The 18,571-nt window shown below is 45.5% G+C and overlaps 1 protein-coding gene across 1 annotated transcript in view; it reads right to left on the reverse strand.

Moving 5' to 3' along the window:
* LOC129329924 (mucin-16-like) overlaps window positions 1–18,571 on the reverse strand; it is a gene marked incomplete at its 5' end in the record, with an annotated part of 108,050 nt that overhangs the window by 43,109 nt on the left and 46,370 nt on the right. The window contains 12 exons of the mRNA XM_054979676.1: window positions 4,107–4,279; window positions 8,114–8,178; window positions 8,873–9,015; window positions 11,301–11,327; window positions 11,593–11,765; window positions 12,562–12,629; window positions 13,191–13,348; window positions 14,589–14,615; window positions 17,390–17,562; window positions 17,698–17,765; window positions 17,863–18,017; window positions 18,153–18,179. Coding sequence (XP_054835651.1) covers window positions 4,107–4,279; window positions 8,114–8,178; window positions 8,873–9,015; window positions 11,301–11,327; window positions 11,593–11,765; window positions 12,562–12,629; window positions 13,191–13,348; window positions 14,589–14,615; window positions 17,390–17,562; window positions 17,698–17,765; window positions 17,863–18,017; window positions 18,153–18,179 — 1,257 coding nt within the window. The remainder of the gene's footprint in view (window positions 1–4,106; window positions 4,280–8,113; window positions 8,179–8,872; window positions 9,016–11,300; window positions 11,328–11,592; window positions 11,766–12,561; window positions 12,630–13,190; window positions 13,349–14,588; window positions 14,616–17,389; window positions 17,563–17,697; window positions 17,766–17,862; window positions 18,018–18,152; window positions 18,180–18,571) is intronic.

The raw sequence follows: 18,571 nt of genomic DNA on the forward strand, positions 1-18,571 counted from the left end.
TACAGAAAAATAACACAACTCACTTCACTGTGTTACCTAAAGCAGTTAAAGAAATAAAGTGTTTTTGACAGCAATTTTTTTTTGTGATTCTCTGATGTTAAGTGAGTTGTGTAATTTTTTTGTGTGGGAGACTGCTGGTGTAATGTGTCACAATACTTTGCTTAGTTGTACTTTGAAAGTTAGAAAATAAATTTTTAAAAACTTTATTCAGTGTGTGTTTGTGTTTTCTTCTTTGGTGTGAAGTAAGTTCCCATCATAGGGAACAATGGGGCTGGCTGGCCAGCCATCTCTGTAGGGGGGGCGGATTTTGGGGAGGGTGTCTGTGGTTCAAGTGTGCTTTCACAGGGACGAGCTCACACTCAGGAGTGTGCCCTCCATTATGGCACCCCTGGGCTGTGCATAATTGCCCTGAGTTTAAAAGTTCCCATCATAGGGAACAATGAGGGATGGCTGGCCAGCCTGCTCTTGGGGTAGTGGCCAGTGTGGGAATGTTGGGGAGGGTGTCTTTGGGTCTGTGTGGGGCTGTGTGGGTGGATTTAAAAGGAGGACTGTGCCTGTGGCCATAGATGCCACATTCCGTGGGTTCCTGCTGTGGGAGTCTGGATTTTCCCATAACAGGAATCAATAGAGAGAGAGAGTGGCTGGCCACAGGGGAGGTTAGGTTTTGGGGAGGGGATGTGCAGTCTTTGGAAATTTGGGTGCAGGTGGGCTGTGGCTGTGGCTATTGGCAGCCCCAATCTCATGTGTTTCTGCTGTTTGGAAGTCTTCCCCACAGTAGAAAGGCATTAAGTGGTGTGGCAGGAGAACCACCTTTGGGGGGCATAAAATGGCCCCCCAAAGTGGGATCTGCTTGAGCCTTGGTGGAGGGTGGGAGGACAGGTGGGAGCAAGTCCCCTGAAAGTTGGGTGCATTTAGCTTGCAAAATACCACCTCAAGCCACCTAGAAAGATGACTTGTTTTTCCCCATAGAGGATAATGGAGAGTGTAGGAGGATGGGGGCACCTTCTTTGGAGGGGCATAACATGGCTCCCCAAAGTCCAATCTTTCTGAAACTTGGTGGGTAGTTAGAAGAGAGTTAGGAGAAGGTCCCCACCAAGTTTGGTTTGATTCAGAAAGAAAATGCCCCCCCAGGCTCCTGGAAAGCCGGGAGCAAGTTCCCAATTGAAAATAACGGCCGAATCTTTACGAATCAAACCCAAATCAAACCCGAATCGGTTTACTGATTCGGGTTTCCCTTTACTTCGAATCGGTTTCCTGATTCGGGTAAACCCGAATCAGGAATACTGAATCAGGCTGGCCCTGCACACACCTAGAGATCAGTAGTAATCCTGGGAGATCTCCAGGACCCACCTGTATGTTGGCAACCCTAGGGGAAAGGGTTGTAAGCTGCTGTGAATGGATGAGGATTTTCTACTGGCTCTCTTTTCCAGAGCCTGTAATGGCCCTAGCTGCCCTCACCCTCAAAGGATTTGTCACCAGATCAAAAATGACCTTGTCAAGGCCAGGTCTTCCATTCCCACCAGAATGCAGGCCTTGGGAACTGGGGGTGATCTCTCTCATTTTAAGTATTTCTCTCCAGAGAGGTAAGGGAACACAACTTATGGTGCAATCCTAAGAAAAGTTACTGCAGTCTAAGCCCACTGAAGTCAATAGGCTTTTTAGGACTGCCAGATCCCCTTACCCTCCTGGCAAGAGTGAGGGGAAACTTGGCACTCGCCTTTTCCGCATTGGCCTGTCGATTAGTGTGGGAGCACTCCTGGGGCCTGTGTGATGATGTCACTCCTGGGAGTGATGTCATGCCATGCCAAGCTGGGAGCACACCTGGGAAACCTGTTCCTCCACCTTTCTCCCCACTGCCAGGTGAGTGGTGGCGGAAGGAGGAGGGTGGGAATGGGGGATCTCCCACCCCCATCAGGGGACCTGGCAGCCCTAGTTTAGATTGGAATAACTCTGCATAGGCTTGCACTGTTAACATCCTCAGTTTACTCCCAATAAGCACTGGAATTATTTTTCAAACCTTTGGGCTTCTAGATGCAACGTATCCAGATCCCAGTGGGATGAAGCTGTGGTCCTATTCATTTCCAGGAGCCAGCCATTAATTAAAGTCTGGCATGCAGGCCCTTCTCAGCCACTATCCTGCAACTCTGGAACTCCTTCCTTCAAGGCCTATGATCAAGTACCTCTCTGAAGTGGTTCCGGAGGGGTCTGAAGACCCGTCTTTTCCAGAGAGCCTTTGAATCTGAGTAATTAAATGGCACTGTGATGTTGCTGCTGTAAAAATGGTCTTTGTATGATGTTTTAGTTGTAGAGAGCTGCTGTAGCACAGTGGTTAAGTGGTTTGGCTGTGAATCACCACTCTACTGGTTCGAATCCCATTACTGTCATGAGCTCAGGAGGTGGTCTTGGGTCAGCCACTCCTCTCAGCCCAACTCCCCAGCTGTATTGTGGGGATAATAACACTAACTTGTTCACCGCTCTTATTCTTCTAGAGTGATTAGCGCCTCACTCAGAGGCACTAATCAGTCTAGAAGAACAGTATATAATTTATTTATTTTATTTTATTTATTTCAAATTTGTACTCCACCCTCCCTGCGTGCGGGCTCAGGGCGGATAACAACATATTAAAAATACAATTAAAAATTCATGTTCATTAAAAACAACACATTTAAAACAGGATGGTGGACAGCCTTCATAGGGAGGGTTAAGATTTATACACCCCTTTTTTCCAGGCCAGCGGAGGCCCAACCTCAGCCATATGCCTGGCGGAACAACACTGTCTTGCAGGCCCGGCAAAAAGATAGTAGGTCCTGCCGGGCCCTGATTTCAGCAGACAGAGCGTTCCACCAGGGACCGAAAAGGCCCTGGCTCTAGTCGAGGTGCTATTATTATTATTATTATTATTATTATTATTATTATTATTATTATTATTATTATTATTATTATTATTAAAACACAAACAACAATAAACAGAGGTTTATTATTGATTGGCCTTGCTAAGCTGATACAAGTTTCCACCAGAGACCTAAGTATCAACCAGATATCGGCGCAATATGTACGCTGTTCCAAGTAGCGCTGTCTTTTGCCGTTCTGTAGGTGTTATGTCAGAAAGCTGCATTATTATTATTATTATTATTATTATTATTATTATTATTATTATTATTATTATTAAAGCATGTGGTTTTATTTTGCTCTTACTAAATAGATTGAGACTTTGGGGACCATTTGATTGATAGGCAATCTACCAGCAATGAATAAATTCTGAGGCCAGATTGCCTCAAAAAGTTCAGTTTTGTGTCTCCCTCATGCAAACTGAATGCTCAGACCTTAATTTTCATGTGCTCTTCTTTTTCTTTGCACTAATGTGTTCCTCTTAAAATCAATGCATTTTAAACATGATTTTTTTGCACTGGCATAGAAATGGCATATAAATAGAAAAATGGTATCAAAGAAACAAATGATTCGGCAGTGGTGGCTATGGAAATGGGTGCTACAAAAGGCTTGCAATGACTGCATATGGAAACAAAATAAATGAGAAAGAACAGATTGGTGCTCCTCCTCTAACCCATGGCTTGGATTGCCAACACTGCCCTGCAGACAGCATACAAAGAACAATAGTATAGTAATTGTTCTTTCTCTATCAGATTTTTATCCTGCCCTTCTGCTGAGCTCAGTGTATAAGGGAAAGTGCACAGGATTTCCCGTTTTTCCATTTCAGTCACACAACAACCCTGTGAGGTTGATTAGGCTGAAGGAATTGAGATTGGCCCAAGATCGCCCATCAGGCTTTAACAGCAGAGTGGGGATTCAAACAGGGCCGTTTTCACACTGCTTACTGGCCACGGAACATCGTGCCAAGCTCCCGGAGCGACAGCATCTTTCTGGCGTGATTTCACACGAAAATGGTAGTTCTTGTGTGAAATCGCACTAGGAAGATGCTGTCGTTCCAGGAGCTTAGTGTGATGTTCCGTTGCTGGTAAGCAGTGTGAAAACGGCCTGGGTATTTTCCCATGCTCTACCCATTACAGCCACCCTCCCCTGGCTCCTGATACTCACTGTCTCCTGCTGGTTTTGTTAAATATAATTATTAGGTAAAAAGCCACTGTTACCATTCACACAAAGACTGCTCCTGTCCAGACTGTAGGTTCTCATCTGGGTGAATCCATTTGTCTCATTGGTTAAGTCACGGTGCACACTGACTTGGTCAAACTGAGGGGCTGTGGAATCGCTTTTGTAGGTGCAGACGCTATCTACACCAGTAGCCATCCCTCCATTCATGGATCTAGAAAAGGAAAGGATAGACATTCAACAAAAAAACAAAACAAAACGGTCTCCTTTATAAGATATAAATATTGTTTAAAAAAAAACACCCACTGCTCCTATAGACAGGGTCAGCTAAATGAACCTCAATGCAAATCTTGATAAATGATTAATTAGCCAATTATCCAGATAAATTTAAACTGCTTCTCTCCCCCCCTTCCCTCCCCCCCCCGGGCGCTGATTTGTGGGACATCCAGTAGAAGACACTCCTTCCTTCCCCAGTTCTCTAACCCTTCTCTCTTTATTTTTTTTAAACAAGGGAAGGGTTGTAACACTACCACATCATTCATACAACTGTATTGTGAAATCAAGGCTGCAAATTCATTTTCCAAGTTCTTTTTTTTTTATTATTATTATTATTATTATTATTATTATTATTATTATTCAATTTTAAGGCTGCAAATTCATAACCTTGCAAACTGTGCTCACAAAAGACATTTTTCTCATCTGACTGACTCTTTGGCTTTAGGAGGAGCCTGACAATAAACCCCAAGCAATCAAGTACCCCCCCCCCTTTTTTAGGGGAAAGTTGCAATGCCGTGACATTTGTGCATTCTACCCCTTAAAGCAGCATCTATCCTGCTCCCCAATGCTGAGCCACGTTCCCCACTGATTGTTTCTTGGGTTTACTTTTTTATTTCCTTTCTCTATAACCAGAGCTCATGATCACAGTGATTTGGAAAGCTGGGAAGGGGACTTCATCTCAAGAATCCATCCTCCCCGTGCTAGAACACGGACACATGATGCGAAGAGGCCAATGAGAATGCTGTTTCGGTTTGGGCACCAACATTTGAACATTTGGTTCAGGCAGAGAAGCACCATTTTGCGCCAAGCAACAATTCAAACCGCACCAGAGAGAGTTCACAAAGAACTGCAACGGCTGCCAGAAGAATCTACTACTAGTGAAACAAACGTAAAAAGCACTTTGTAGGTTTCCCTCCAGAACTCTGCCACCAATTGCCTCTCCACAATTCTAAAAAAAAAAATATGGTGGGCACAGGACTAGCCAATCAATGAATACAGGGCCAGAAAGGGGAAAGGGGATTGTGGACACACTGGGTTCCAACATTGCAACGTTATGACACATACTGAAATTTTTAAATAAGTGATGTCAGCTACAGCCCTCATAAAAGGTGACTCCAAGTCTCAACATGTCTGTCATAAAAAAGCAGATGCCAATCTGCTTCAGCATTGTGCAGTGCAGAATGTGGGGAGCCCAAACCGATTCAGTACTGATTGGGATGAATACTGAGAGCCAAGCTACAAGTGACGCCTTACACAGGTTGGACATTTGTCAGCTTACCTCAAGTTTTTTTTTTTTTGAAAAATTTTTTATTGGGTTAGAATCCATTATTTTAACATTTACATTCCATTTTCCCCAATTTTCCATTTCTAACCCCCTCCCTTTCCCCCCCCCCTTTTGTTGACTTCCATCAGCTTTCCAACCCTTTGTCCCTTTTCCCTTACTTCTATTAGATTCCTCTATCTAAAACAAATATATATTCTCCATTATTCTAAGCAGTACATCCTTAACTATTTTTAATATTATATACCCAAACTGTAAGTCCTTGTTTCCATCTTAGATAAACAATTTATCCCCTTTTCAAATTTCAAATATTTCTATATATCATAAACCATGTAAATCATACATTCATTTAAATCAAACAATTTGACTTATTCTCTGTATATTACTCATTCTGTCTTTTTATAATAATTCTATATAACTCTCATCACATAGTCAATCAATTTGACTCATCTATACCTTTAGACATTCAGTTTGGTGCATTGTACAAGTCTTACCAAAGAAAGAAAATATTGTTGGTTAATCAATCCTTATATTTAATCCTTATAGTTAATTATTTTCTATCAATATTCTGTTTATTAACCTATATATATCTATATATATGTCAATCTGTTAATCTAACTGCTTATAAATTCCCATTTATCTCTTCTCCCCCCGGTAAAGTCACCCCCCTCTACATTTTATTATACTTCAGTAGTTCTCAAACTGCCACAGTTTTCCTCCCACCTCCCATTTCTTCTCCAGATATTGTTTCAGCTTCTCCCAGTCTGTGTTAAACTGCCCTGAGTCCAGATCTCTCAGTTTTCTTGTCATCTTGTCCATTTCTGCCATGTACAGCAATTTATAAATCCAATCACCTTACCTCAAGTTTTGTTGGGAAATGTAGGCGTCCTGGTTTTACAGCTTGGCTCTCCATTACAGTTGCAAGACCAGGATGCCTACATTTCCCATCAAAACTTGAGGGAAGCTGACAAGTGTTCAACCTGTGTCAGGCGTCACTTGTAGCTTGGCTCTGACAGTTTCTACACAAGACATCTTACACAGGGTTGCTCAGGTGACTTACTTTCTGTGGTCTTATATTCAAATATACTCTGTCTCCCTAGTGGCGCATCTGTATCCACAATGGGAGAACAAGGGTAAAATCTTTCATTTGATCCTACTTGTGTAAGATGTCTTGCATGGAGAGACTCTCAGAAGTGCCAGCTTAAAGTGAACCATGCATTTAAAGAGTTTTTCTATCCCCTTTGCCAATTTTCGTTATTGGTTTTTCCAGTTAATATTTGTTTCTTTTTGTGGCATCTTTACACGATTTATATGCAATTGGTGAAAATATAACATTAAAAATAGCACCACTTAATAGAAAACATAGTGTGAGGAACTGGAAAATGGTGCCAAATTAAAGACTACAGAAACCCAAAGGCAGAAGAGAGCCAGTTTGGTGTAGTGGTTAAGTGCACGGGACGCTAATCTGAAGAACCGGGTTTGATTCCTCACTCCTCCATTTAAAGCCAGCTGGGTGATCTTGGGTCAGTCACACAGCTTCTAGCTCTCTCAGCCTCACCCACCTCACAGGGTGTTTTGTTGTGGGGATAATAATAACATACTTTGTAAACCGCTCTGAGTGGATGTTAAGTCATCCTGAAGGGCGGTATATAAATCGAATGTTGTTGTTGTTGTTATTATTATTATAAATTGAGGCAGACGTTTTCAAGGGGAGAAGGCAGGGATGCAAACCCAGAAGAATATCCCTAATTGCAAAACAGTATCAAGCTACTTCTACACAGAGCTTGTCCTCACATGGAATCCAGGAAACCCGTAAATTAAATGGGAATATCCACATGACATCATGGTCATTCTGAGCATGACTCGTGGGCTTCCTGGGGCTTTCCTCCTTAAATTAGATTTTTAGACAACCCTTCTTTGCTCTAGTTCAAAGGGGGGACTATGCAAACATTCCATCCGCAACCACTTTGGAAAGGGAGGAGGCAGAGGTTTGGGGCCTTTTAAGGAACTTTATTTTTCATTTTCTCAGCTGAGCTATGCTGTAGCATTAAGCATGGCTCAGCAGGGAAAGTGAAAATGAGGGGGTTTCTGAGCATGGTTGCACAGACATAATGACAGAAAAGCAGGATGCCATCCTCCGGGTGGCACCTAGAGATCCCCCTGAATTACGTCTTCTCTCTGGACGAGAGAGATCACTTTCCCTGGAGGAAATGGCACTTTTAGAGGGTGGGCTCTAGGCATTATACTTCACAGAGATCCCTCCCCCTCCAAAACCCACCCTCCACAGGCTCCACCTCTGAATCTCCAGGAATTTCCCCAACCCAGAGTTAGCAACCCTAGGGAGGGGTGGCAGGTGGGGGTGGCAGCAGCAGCAAGCAGTGTGGGGAGAGGCTGCGTGGACTCTGTTCTCACCCACTCCCACCCCACTTGCAGCCACTGCTGTTTTCTGACCCCTGTGTAGACATCTCTTGTCAACTCAAGAGGCCTTACCTAAGAACTGTGACACTGCAGGCTGCGAACGCAGGCCCAAGGATCTTCTGCAACATGCGGCCCAGCTAGACATGAAAAAAATATCGAATTACACTAGGGTTGCCAGGTCCCCTGATTCCCCCGGCGGGAGATTGGGATCCTGGCACTTACCTCGCTGCGCTTGTGTGTTTGTTTTTTGCACGTGCATGTGGTCTCGGCTAGCACGATAACATCACTTCTGGGAAGTGACATCATCACGCGGGTCAAAGGGCGGCCTAGGAGTAGTCCCACGCTCACCAACAGGCTGAATCAGTCTGCTGCAGGGCGCAATTCAGCCTGAAATGGGCCCACTTTGGGGCATGATTCGGCCTGAATCGGACTGCTGGGGGCATGGGAGTGCACCGCCCACGAGCGAGCTGCACCACCCGGGGGAAAGGCGCCCTGGGAAGTACCCCCCCACTGGCCAAGTAAGTGGAGGTGGGGGGAGGGGAAGGGGAAGAGCAGGGGATCCCCTGCCCCGGGCGGGGGAATGGCATCCCTAAATTATACCCAAGACAGCACTTGGTTAAACTCTACACTCTAAACTCTGCCCCATTTTTTCTCCCAATTCTTGTCAGCTTCACTCCCCCCCTCCCCGACCAAATCTCTTACTAAACAAAATGGTAACACCCATTCTCCCTTCATCCCTTCTGCCTGGCACTCTTTTCCAGGCCCCTCTGTTCTGCAGGCCTCTTTGGGTTCCAGCCCAATAAAATCAGCTCTTGTGAAGTTCAGACTTACCAATGTGGTGAAAGTTCTGTTGGTGGATGTAAAGACCTTCGAACTGGGATCGGCCATCTCTGGCTTGTATTTGAGGTTGGTTACAGTAAAGTTCACTGTGAATTCTTCACTTGTTGGCTTGGCAGGAGTTGTTGGAACAGAAGCTGCAGATGAGGGGAAGCAGCCATGAGAAGATAAGATGCATATTTCTGGTTTTCTTCCTTGCAGATTGCATACCATCCCAAGCAGGCTTTGGGGTGTTGCTTTGGTTTCTCCTGTTCTAAAATGAACCTCCATGTTTTCCTGTGCTTTTGACTACTGTTCCAAAATCACATTTACTAGTCCAAATCCTGAAACGGGTTGCAAAAGACTACCCATGCACCCAAGCTCATGGAAGTCTTCAAGCCTTGGAAACAAATAAGTGGTGCATTCCCTGAGCTGGCCTGACTATGCTTGAGGAACCACCTCAAACCAAAGTAGATACAGCTCAAGCAGAGTCCCTTCAGTGAGTCCCTCACTCAGCATATGTGTCTGCTAACAGTCCCATCCAAGCCTAGCTAGATATTTTGCCACCCAAAGCTGCCCTGCACGATCCAAGAGGGGTATCCCAGGAGGGATTTCTCCTATTCTGGTCTTTTAGCAGTTCTCCTACAGAGGAATTTCAAAGGGAGATTAGAAAGAGAGACTGCTGAATTGCAACTGATAATGGAAGCTCAAGTACATCCACCTGGGCTGAATCAAGACAAAGGCTTCCTGGCTCATTATCAATGCTACTTTCTCCACACCAACCACCCTGCTGTCTACCCCACCCTATTCAATCATGTTTGTCTTTGCCATTTACTTGCTATTGTCATTTGGCATCTGAAATCACTCCTCTCCCCAATATATAAGGACAGATAGATTCATATTCTAGATATATCTGAATGGGAGGCTCCTCCCTCACTGGTGCCCCCACCTCACGGCCTGCCATCCTACCAGCTCCCCAGGCAGGTGTCCTCCGGCCTCAGATGGGCAGGGAAGGGGGTTGCACCCCCTTGTTCCTCCTCCTGCCCTGGGAGTAACAGTATGCTCCAGCTGCCTCTCCCTGCAAAATCCTCCTTGGCCTTCACAGGAACCTGAATTTAAAGGCCTCTTCTCCCGGCCTATCTGACAGGAGGGCTGGGTAGACTCTGCAGTCTCCTGGCCCCACCCACTCCATCCCAGCCTAGGGCGGGGCATTTGGTCTGCTCTCTGCCTGGCTCCCCCCTGCTGCTTCTGGACCCTCCCCAGTGGCTCCCCTGGCAGCTCAGGGCCTGGGCCTGCCTGGCTGGTGCTGCTGGCAAACTCCCGTGGGCCTGGATGAGGTGGAGCCATCTGGGCAACTGCGGCAGAAGGGTGAGTGACTCTGCTGAGTGGCTGCAGGCTGCTCCCCAGAGTTGTGCCTGGGCGTCGCCTGCGACTGGCCTGAGGGTGAGGGAGGCCTGTAGGGGCTCCTGCAACGGAGGTACTGCCAGAGGCCGCGCTGCAGGGCCTGAAGGGGGTGTCTGCTGCAGCAAGGCTGGGGGGTTGGGGGGTGGACAGAAGGCCGGCGGTGCTGGACACTGAAGAAGTGAGCTGTGGGTCATGAGAGCTCATACCCTACCACAAATTTTGTTAGTCTTATCAGTGCTACTGGACTCTTGCTCTTTTCTACTGATCTTTTATTGTTCAGGAATCTCCTTTGGAGCTGTATTTCATTACTACTTGGTTCTGATTTAATTAGGATTGTTTCTACAATGAACTTCAGATGGTGTCGGACTTGGGAAAAAATGACTTGGGAAAAAAAATGTTGTATCTTTTTAAATAATGACTTCATGTGTGTTGAAGTAGTTGAAACTGTTCCCTGGCATGGAGGGTAGGTATGATCACCTGGTAAACAGCATCCCATGAAGCCCCTATTAAAAAGTCAGGACATTCTTCCTCTGACCAGTTGGCAACCATAATTCTAAATAAACACCTGTACAGCCTAGCCCGGTTGAATTGTCTGTTTCTTCTCTTGCATTATTGATGCATTCTTGTCCAATGATAAAACAGAAGGGGGAAGTAATCATAATCTTTTCTGTGGTGCCATACTGAGATCTGTATGTCCTCTTGCATGCTGATGAAACAGCGTACAAAAAGAATCTTGAGAGATGTACACACAGTTACAGAGGGATTCCTTTTTTTCAGTATGATAACAGTGAGATGGGAAAGGATGCAAAGGAATGGCTGGAACTTAAGAAGAGCCCTGCTAGATCAGACCAGAAGCCTGTCTAGTCCAGCATCCTGTTTCCAGTCATCCAAATGCCCACTAGCTGGATACGGAACCGTCAGCAACTAGCATACAGGTAGACTGCTTGTGAACACTGGGGCTCACTTTGATTGCACACTGCTGGCCCAAACAAGGGCTTGGGAAAATTGCATGGTTGGTATCGCATCATAGTATACTTACCTGGCCGATGTGGTGATTCATGATAACCTGGCATGAGAAGAAAAGCAGAGAAGAGTGAGCTGTAGCAGGTGGAGGTGGGGAAATTATCTACCCAGTGGGAAAGGACCTGATTTACTTGTGGAAAGTCCACCTCCAGCACCTCCCATCAAAGAATTTCAGGCAGTGAGCCTCAGAAAGGCTGTTCTGCACTACAGCTCTTTGGAGAGCTGCAACCCATTGGAAGGGCTATTACTTGGGATCAAAAGAACTAACGCTTGATAAAGGGCAGCTTCAAACAAAATCTGATTATTACCATTCACAAAGAGGCTATGCTGGTCCAGGCTGTAGGGCCCCATCTCGGTACAGCTATTGGTATTGCTGACGAAATCCTGGTACACTCGCTCTTCGTCAAAAGGGACAATTGTAGAGTTTCGTCGGTAGGTGCAGATGTTATCCACGGCTGTCTCGCTTCCATCATTTATGGGTCTGGGAAGGGAAAGAATATCTGGATTAGGCGAAGCCTGGATGGAACCTGCTATTGATTGTAGCTCAGTTTGGGAGTGCTTTGGGAAGGGCTCAATGGCAGGCCACCTGTGTCAGGGACCCCAGGGATCTGATGTAGGGGTGTTAGCCTCCAGCTGGCAATCAGCAGGTGTCTGGGGGGTCGGGACATGGGGAGGCACCATCAGCACAAAGGTGTTACATCACTTCCAGGGGAAACATGGAAGTGATGTCATGCCACTGTAGGAATTGCCAGAAATTCTGGTTTCTAGCACTGACAGCACTGGAGGTGGGTATGGGAGAGGGCACTGGTCATTATTCCCCCCCCCCATGCCAAGGCAGCAACATTGGTGGGGGGAGGGGAAGAGGACCAGAGGCCAGAGCTCTGGGAGTAGCCTGGTGAGCAGGGGGTGGGGGATGACAGAGAAAGAGGGGGGTACAGAAAGAGATAGGGGCATGAGTGACGGAGAAGAGATGGAAGAGAAGGAAGGGGGGAAAGCAAGGGAAATGGGATGTTCTTTCCCTGTTTGCATGTGTATAATGCTGATTTATGGATGCTGAAGAAGTGTATGTTTTACAGGGAACACAGAAGAAAGGTGCAGAAAGGAAGAACTGTGAGTTCGATTTGCACAAGAGATGAGTTAAGTTCAACTGGGAATTTGGGGAGGAGAAATCTGAAATCGTCCTTTGTTCATAGGTCAAATGAAAGGTTCTGGAACATCCCCAGTTTTTAAGACAGAGACCATTTACATATTGCCAAGCATTCTCTGTATCCTTTTACCTGAAAGCCTTTACACTGCATCTCACAAACCAAGGTCCAACGCTGCTCTTTTCTAAGAGTTGGCCCAGCTAGGCATAAAGGAAGATTTCGTGAGCTGGAACCATGCCTGAGAGGTAAAGACTCAGAGTGGAAATACATGTTGCAGATTACCTGGAGATGTTCAAGTGCAGGATTTTATGCGTGATCCTCAATTCACATGCAGACTGTTCTTGCTTGGCACATGTGAATGCCGCTTTCACAGGAGCTCCCTTTGTGTGATTGCATCTGCAAGTGTGTCTGGAGGGCAGAGCACCAATTCAGCTCTATTTTCGCTGGGAGAACAAGTACTGTAGGCTCCTTTGACTTGCCAATTTGCATTTCTTTAAAATGTGAGAAATTGTCAAGACCTGCATTTCAGTGAATGGATGTGGGGGAAACTGGGATACTTTTAGAAGTTGAGGAGGAACTGATACTGAACGCATGAATGTATTCAGGTGGAGCAAATTGAAGTGTGACTGTGTGAACAAGGGCATGGAAAGTTGGAGGGGAAACATGTGAAATGAGGTTCACTTGAGCATCCCTAGGTACTTAGTAACATGTATTTCCACCTTTATTTACTTAAGTAAAGTTTGGTGTGGCTCTGGGCTTACCATTTTGTCAAAAGGTCTCCTTGTAGAATTGAACTCTTTTGAGTAGGAAATTCCCATGCCTGGCTTATATTTGAGATTGGTTACGGTGAAATTCACAGTGAAATCACTTGTCATTGAAAACTGTGTTGTGGGAGATCTCGTAGTGGAAGTAACGACAACTGAGAAAGGGAAAATAGCAGCTCAGCTATTAAGCAGCTCAAGTACTAAACTGATTGGTTTTTTTATTTTAAAAAACATACCACTTGATCAGTAGAATCAAAGCAGCTGATATGTGAAAACTAGTGATGCTACAATCCTCAAAAATAAACATGCTTTTCTCAAATAAACCTTGCCTTTCTCAAAGTGTTCATTTCGAGTTAAGCATTCCAAGCCCTCAAATGGCTGATTTTGTTGTTGTTACAATTTTAAACTAGCAGCATTTCAACATTAATCACCACAGTCCTTTCTATGAGAAAGATTGGCTAAAAATGCATTAAATTAAATAGGCAGCTAGCCAGCAGCTACTCTCAGAGCTTACAGGGAATTGCAGTTTTCTTGGCCTTCTGATTGCATTTGGGAGGCAGTCACAAAGGGGAAGACTGGGAAGAGTAATTTACAATAAGATAGATCCTGACTAGGGCTTGTCCTTTGTGACAGGTTGTTTGTTCTCCTTTTTGGAAATGGATGGTTTGTTGAAAGTGTTGCCAACCCCAGCTTGGGAAATTCCTGGAGATTTGGGGGTGGAGAGAGGACGGGGTATAATGCCAATGGAGTCCAGCCTCCAAAGCTGCCATTTTCCCCAGAGGAATTGATCTCTGTAGTCTGGAGATGTTGTAATTCCAGGAGAACTCCGGGCCCCACCTGGAGATTATCAAACGTATATGTAGCTTGGGAAGAGGGATGAGCATGCAGGCCCACAAAAGGGTACATTTTGCAAGGTGATAGCTACTGATTCGAACTATACCATAGGCTATTCTCAAGCCAAAAGCCAGGCACAAACTCTCACACACAATGCAGCACAACATGAAATCAGGGTACACATTAACCAAACATAAAATGACCAAGAAGAGATCTTCCAGATGGACGAGTCAGTGGCCAATCTGTGCCCTGAATTAAAACAATGGTCCCCCTGCTGTCTGTCTGTTCTTGCAATGGGATAGAGAACACAATCCCCCCTTCTGATAAGTGATGACTTTCATGTGCTCCTAAGAAGGGATTGGTGGTCTCTCTAAACTTTCCCTTCCAACTTCTTGGTGAGGTGCTACCATTACTGAAAGGGGCATGATTGACAGGAGCTACCCACCGGAGAGGGACTGGGTGGATAGAATAGGTCAAGTTCTGCCTCCTGAATAACAGTTTAAATAAGAGAATCTTCAAGACCAAAGGAAACACAAACAAAATAGTGTTTTGAATACTCACAAGGTTCGAAGGCTGATTCATGATAACCTGAAACATGAAGAGACCATTGTTACAAGAGGGCTACCAAAGAAGAAATACGTACTATTGGTAGCCCCCATTTGAGAGCGGAGTAAAACTTAAAAAATAGTCCAGAAGCTATATCCTTTGAATGTAGGGTTTGCCAGCCTCCAGTTGGAACAACAACAAAGAGGTTCCTCTGGGAATAAGCACAAAAACCAACAGGGCAGCGCCCCATCGAAATATCTCGTTATAAGAGTATGATAATAAATCACATATACACAGGGCTTTTTTTCAGCAGAAACACGGTGGAACGGAGTTCCGGCACCTCTTGAAAATGGTCACATGGCTGGTGGCCCCGCCCCCTGATCTCCAGACAGAGGGGAGTTTAGATTGCCCTCCGCGCCACTCCAGCACGGGGGGCAATCTAAACTCCCCTCTGTCTGGAGATCAGGGGGTGGGGCCACTGGCCATGTGACCATTTTCACCAAGGGTGATTTAAACTTTTAAAAACTCCCCCTTGTTCGAGCTGACCCAAAATAACATCATTGTGTGATCCTGAGTTCCACCACTGAGTTCCATCACCTCTTTTCCCAGAAAAAAAGCCCTGCATATACATGTATTTAGAAAGTGGCAAGTACATCTGGTGAATAAATAACTCTTGCATATAAATATCAATGAAATCCTACATATAAATTGCAATTACTACAGTTCACATGTAGGGGGGCTGCACTGCTGGTTTTCGAGCCTCCAGTTGGAGCCTGGAATTCCCCTGGAATTTCCCAACGCAGAACTAGCAATCCTAATTTGAATGGCGAAAAAATTGGAAAGTGAAAATTTGAAAGAAAGTTGAAAATGGAAAGAAACGCAGGAAACTTTGCAGAAGAAATTTTGCCCCATTCTCCCACTCAAACACATGACTTGAGCAAACATTTCTCTTGAAGGATAATTCATGTCAGAGATCAGGATTACAAATGCTTCAGAAAGAAATAATATCTATCCCATTACAGCCAATAACAAAGGTTATTGCCATACAAAATGATTCTTAGGAAGAGGATTTTTTGATAGTCTTTCTTGGGGACCCTTTTCACAAACCCATTTCACCATGAAGTGAAAATTTCAAGTGCAACAGACTCACATGATTTTACCAAATGTCCTCCACAATTTTTGGATTCCAGAATGGTATCTGTTTTACATTCTAGAGATCAGTTTCCAACCACCTGAAAACTCATGGTGGGTTCCAAAGGCTTTACATGGGGCAAACAGATGCCTTGCATACCAATAGAACACGTTGATTTCATATTTTTTCAGAACAAGAACAGTCTAGACATGTAGCAGATAGATTACACTGACAGGGTATGGCCATTGTCTCAAATAACTGAAGGACTGTCAGGTAGAAAAGGGAGTAGACTTACAGACTCCAGAAGACAGGAGTACAACTAATGAGTGAAAAAGACAATGATATACATTTTGGCTGGGAGAAACTTCCTTGGGTGGTGGTGGACTCTTTCACTGGAGGTCTTTAAGCAGAGGTTGGATGGCCTTTTTTCAGGGATGCTTTAGTTATATATTCCTGCATCAAGTAGTGGGATAGACTAGAAAACTTCCGAACTGCCTTTCAACTCTAATCCTTTATGATTTCATAGCTCTAGTCAGTGGCATAGTGTGGGTTGGCAGCACCCGGGGCAACTCCCAGCAGGAGGTGGCACCCCTGGCACCACACATAACAACAACAACAACAGATTTATATGCATTTGCTTTGCTTGCGCTCCCGGGACCGCGTGATGATGTCACTTCATCACACAGGGTGCGGCTGCCTCCCCTGGGAGCTTTCCTGCAATTTGGGCTGCTCGCCTCCCCATCCCTTACCAGGCAGCCCTTTGCAGCAACTGCCTGCATCAGCACCACCATCTCAGAGCAGCAGACGGCCAGGGCACCGTGGGTGGCCTCCTGCACAGAGCAGGCTGTCCTTGGTGCAGCGCCTGGGCCTCGTCCCCCGGGAGCACTCCCACGATTCAGGCCACTCGCCTCCCTGCCCCTTACCTGGCAGCCCTCTGCGGCAGCCACCCACACTGCTGCCACCAGCTCAGTGCACTCCTTGGCTGCAGGACGATCAGGCCAGCTCAGCGCTCACCGAACTGGCCACCCCACTGGCGTGGCAGGCGGCCTCCCGTGGATGCAGTGCAGGCTCTCCTCAGCGCGGTGCCCCCTAAAAATTAGGCGCCCAGGGCGGCCAACCCTCTGGCCCCCCCACGCTACACCACTGGTTCTACTTCTGAAAGGTTTCCAAGCAGATGATGAAACCCACTGTGTCCCAGTCAACCAAAGGTCCAATGTGATGTCTTCCTCCAATGAAACTGAGAACCTTCAGTTTCAAGGAATGGTCATTCACAAAGGGGAGCATTCCTCTTTGGCCAAATGAGGCTCCAATGAATGTGATCACTGTGGCATTACTATCACACTACAGAAATTTCGATCATTCAAAGTCATAAAAAAAAGATGCTTACCATTGACATAGAGGCTGGCTTGGTCCAGCTTATAGGGCCTGATCTCGGTGAATGTCTGCGTCTTTTAAAATATTTCACTGTACATTTTTACTTTGTCAAACCAGGGCATCGGGGCGGGAGGGATAGGAGGCTGCTGCTTTGTGGCGCGCGCTCCCACCCCCCGTGCCTCCTTCGGTGCTCCCTCTGGCACCCCGCGCCTGAGGCCACCGCCTACCTGGCCTCAATGGGCGCACCAGCCCTGACTACACTACCTTACACATACACACAAAGACACTTGATTGAAATTCAGTTGATTACCGTTCACATAGAGGCCGAACCTGTCCAGCTTGTAGGGCCTCAGCGTAGTGAATCCCTGGGTCAGGTTAACTAGTTCACCATACATTTTTACTTTGTCAAATGGGGGCATCGTTGAGTCATTTCTGTAAGTGCAGATGGCGTCCACACCAGTTTCGTTCCCATTTCTTAAAGATCTGCAAGAAGACAGAGAATTTCATGAGGTGTTTTCTCAGCTGACCAAACATTTGGGCAAAAGGACGAGGTCAGGACAGATGTCTTAGCTGAAGAAAAGGAAAGGAGAAATGTTCACACATCTGATGAAGACGTACCTCAGGGATGTCACTTCGCATTTTATATAGACTGGGCCAATGTAGCTTTGCTTGAGTACCCGCCCAATCTGAAGAAGAAAGGCCATGTTTAGTATGCCAAAAAAAGAGGACCCTTCCTGTTGAATTAAAAAACCTGTACCCCACCAGCAAGGCAGCCAAGCTTACCAGAAAAACTAAAGTTCTTTCTGTAGAATTGAATGTGCTGGAATCAGAAATTCCCATCTCATTCTTGTATCTGAGGTTGGTTACGGTCAAATTCATGGTGAAGTGTCCAATTGCTGGCATAGGCTTAGATGTTTGGGTGGTTGTTGGCAAAATTGCTGGAACAAAAATTTTACAAAATGAACCACCATACTGCGACAATTTCGCTGCAAACATGGCACAATCCACTTCCCACTATTCCCTTTCTTTTCTCCATTTTTAATGAAGTCTCAGAACATTTATGCAACACTTACTTGGGATTTGAGGGGCCTCATTATAACCTAAAACAAGAAAAGAGAACATTGTTACTGTGACAGTGGTAGTTTAAATTGACATTTTGGGACAATCCATAACACATTCATAAGATAGTAAACCGTTCCCAATAGGGAAGCATAACAATATGAATGAACCTTATCAGCATAGGAAAGGGTTCACCTCACACAACGCAGCCAATAACCTCCCCAATAAATAATGGAAGCCTCCATCCTCCTGTCAGTCTATGCTATGACGTGGTCTTACTTCTGTTGAATTTAGAAGTCAAAATTTGAAGGAAGCTACTTTCAAAGAAAGCGACACCATTTTTCAGGCAGGGGTGACTTCAATGAACGGGCTCAGACTGTATATCAATGAATTATTGGTACACTACACTACCTTACACATACACACAAAGACA

This window comes from Eublepharis macularius, chromosome 5 (assembly GCF_028583425.1).
Source record: "Eublepharis macularius isolate TG4126 chromosome 5, MPM_Emac_v1.0, whole genome shotgun sequence".
In the NCBI taxonomy this organism is placed as follows: Eukaryota; Metazoa; Chordata; class Lepidosauria; order Squamata; family Eublepharidae; genus Eublepharis; species Eublepharis macularius.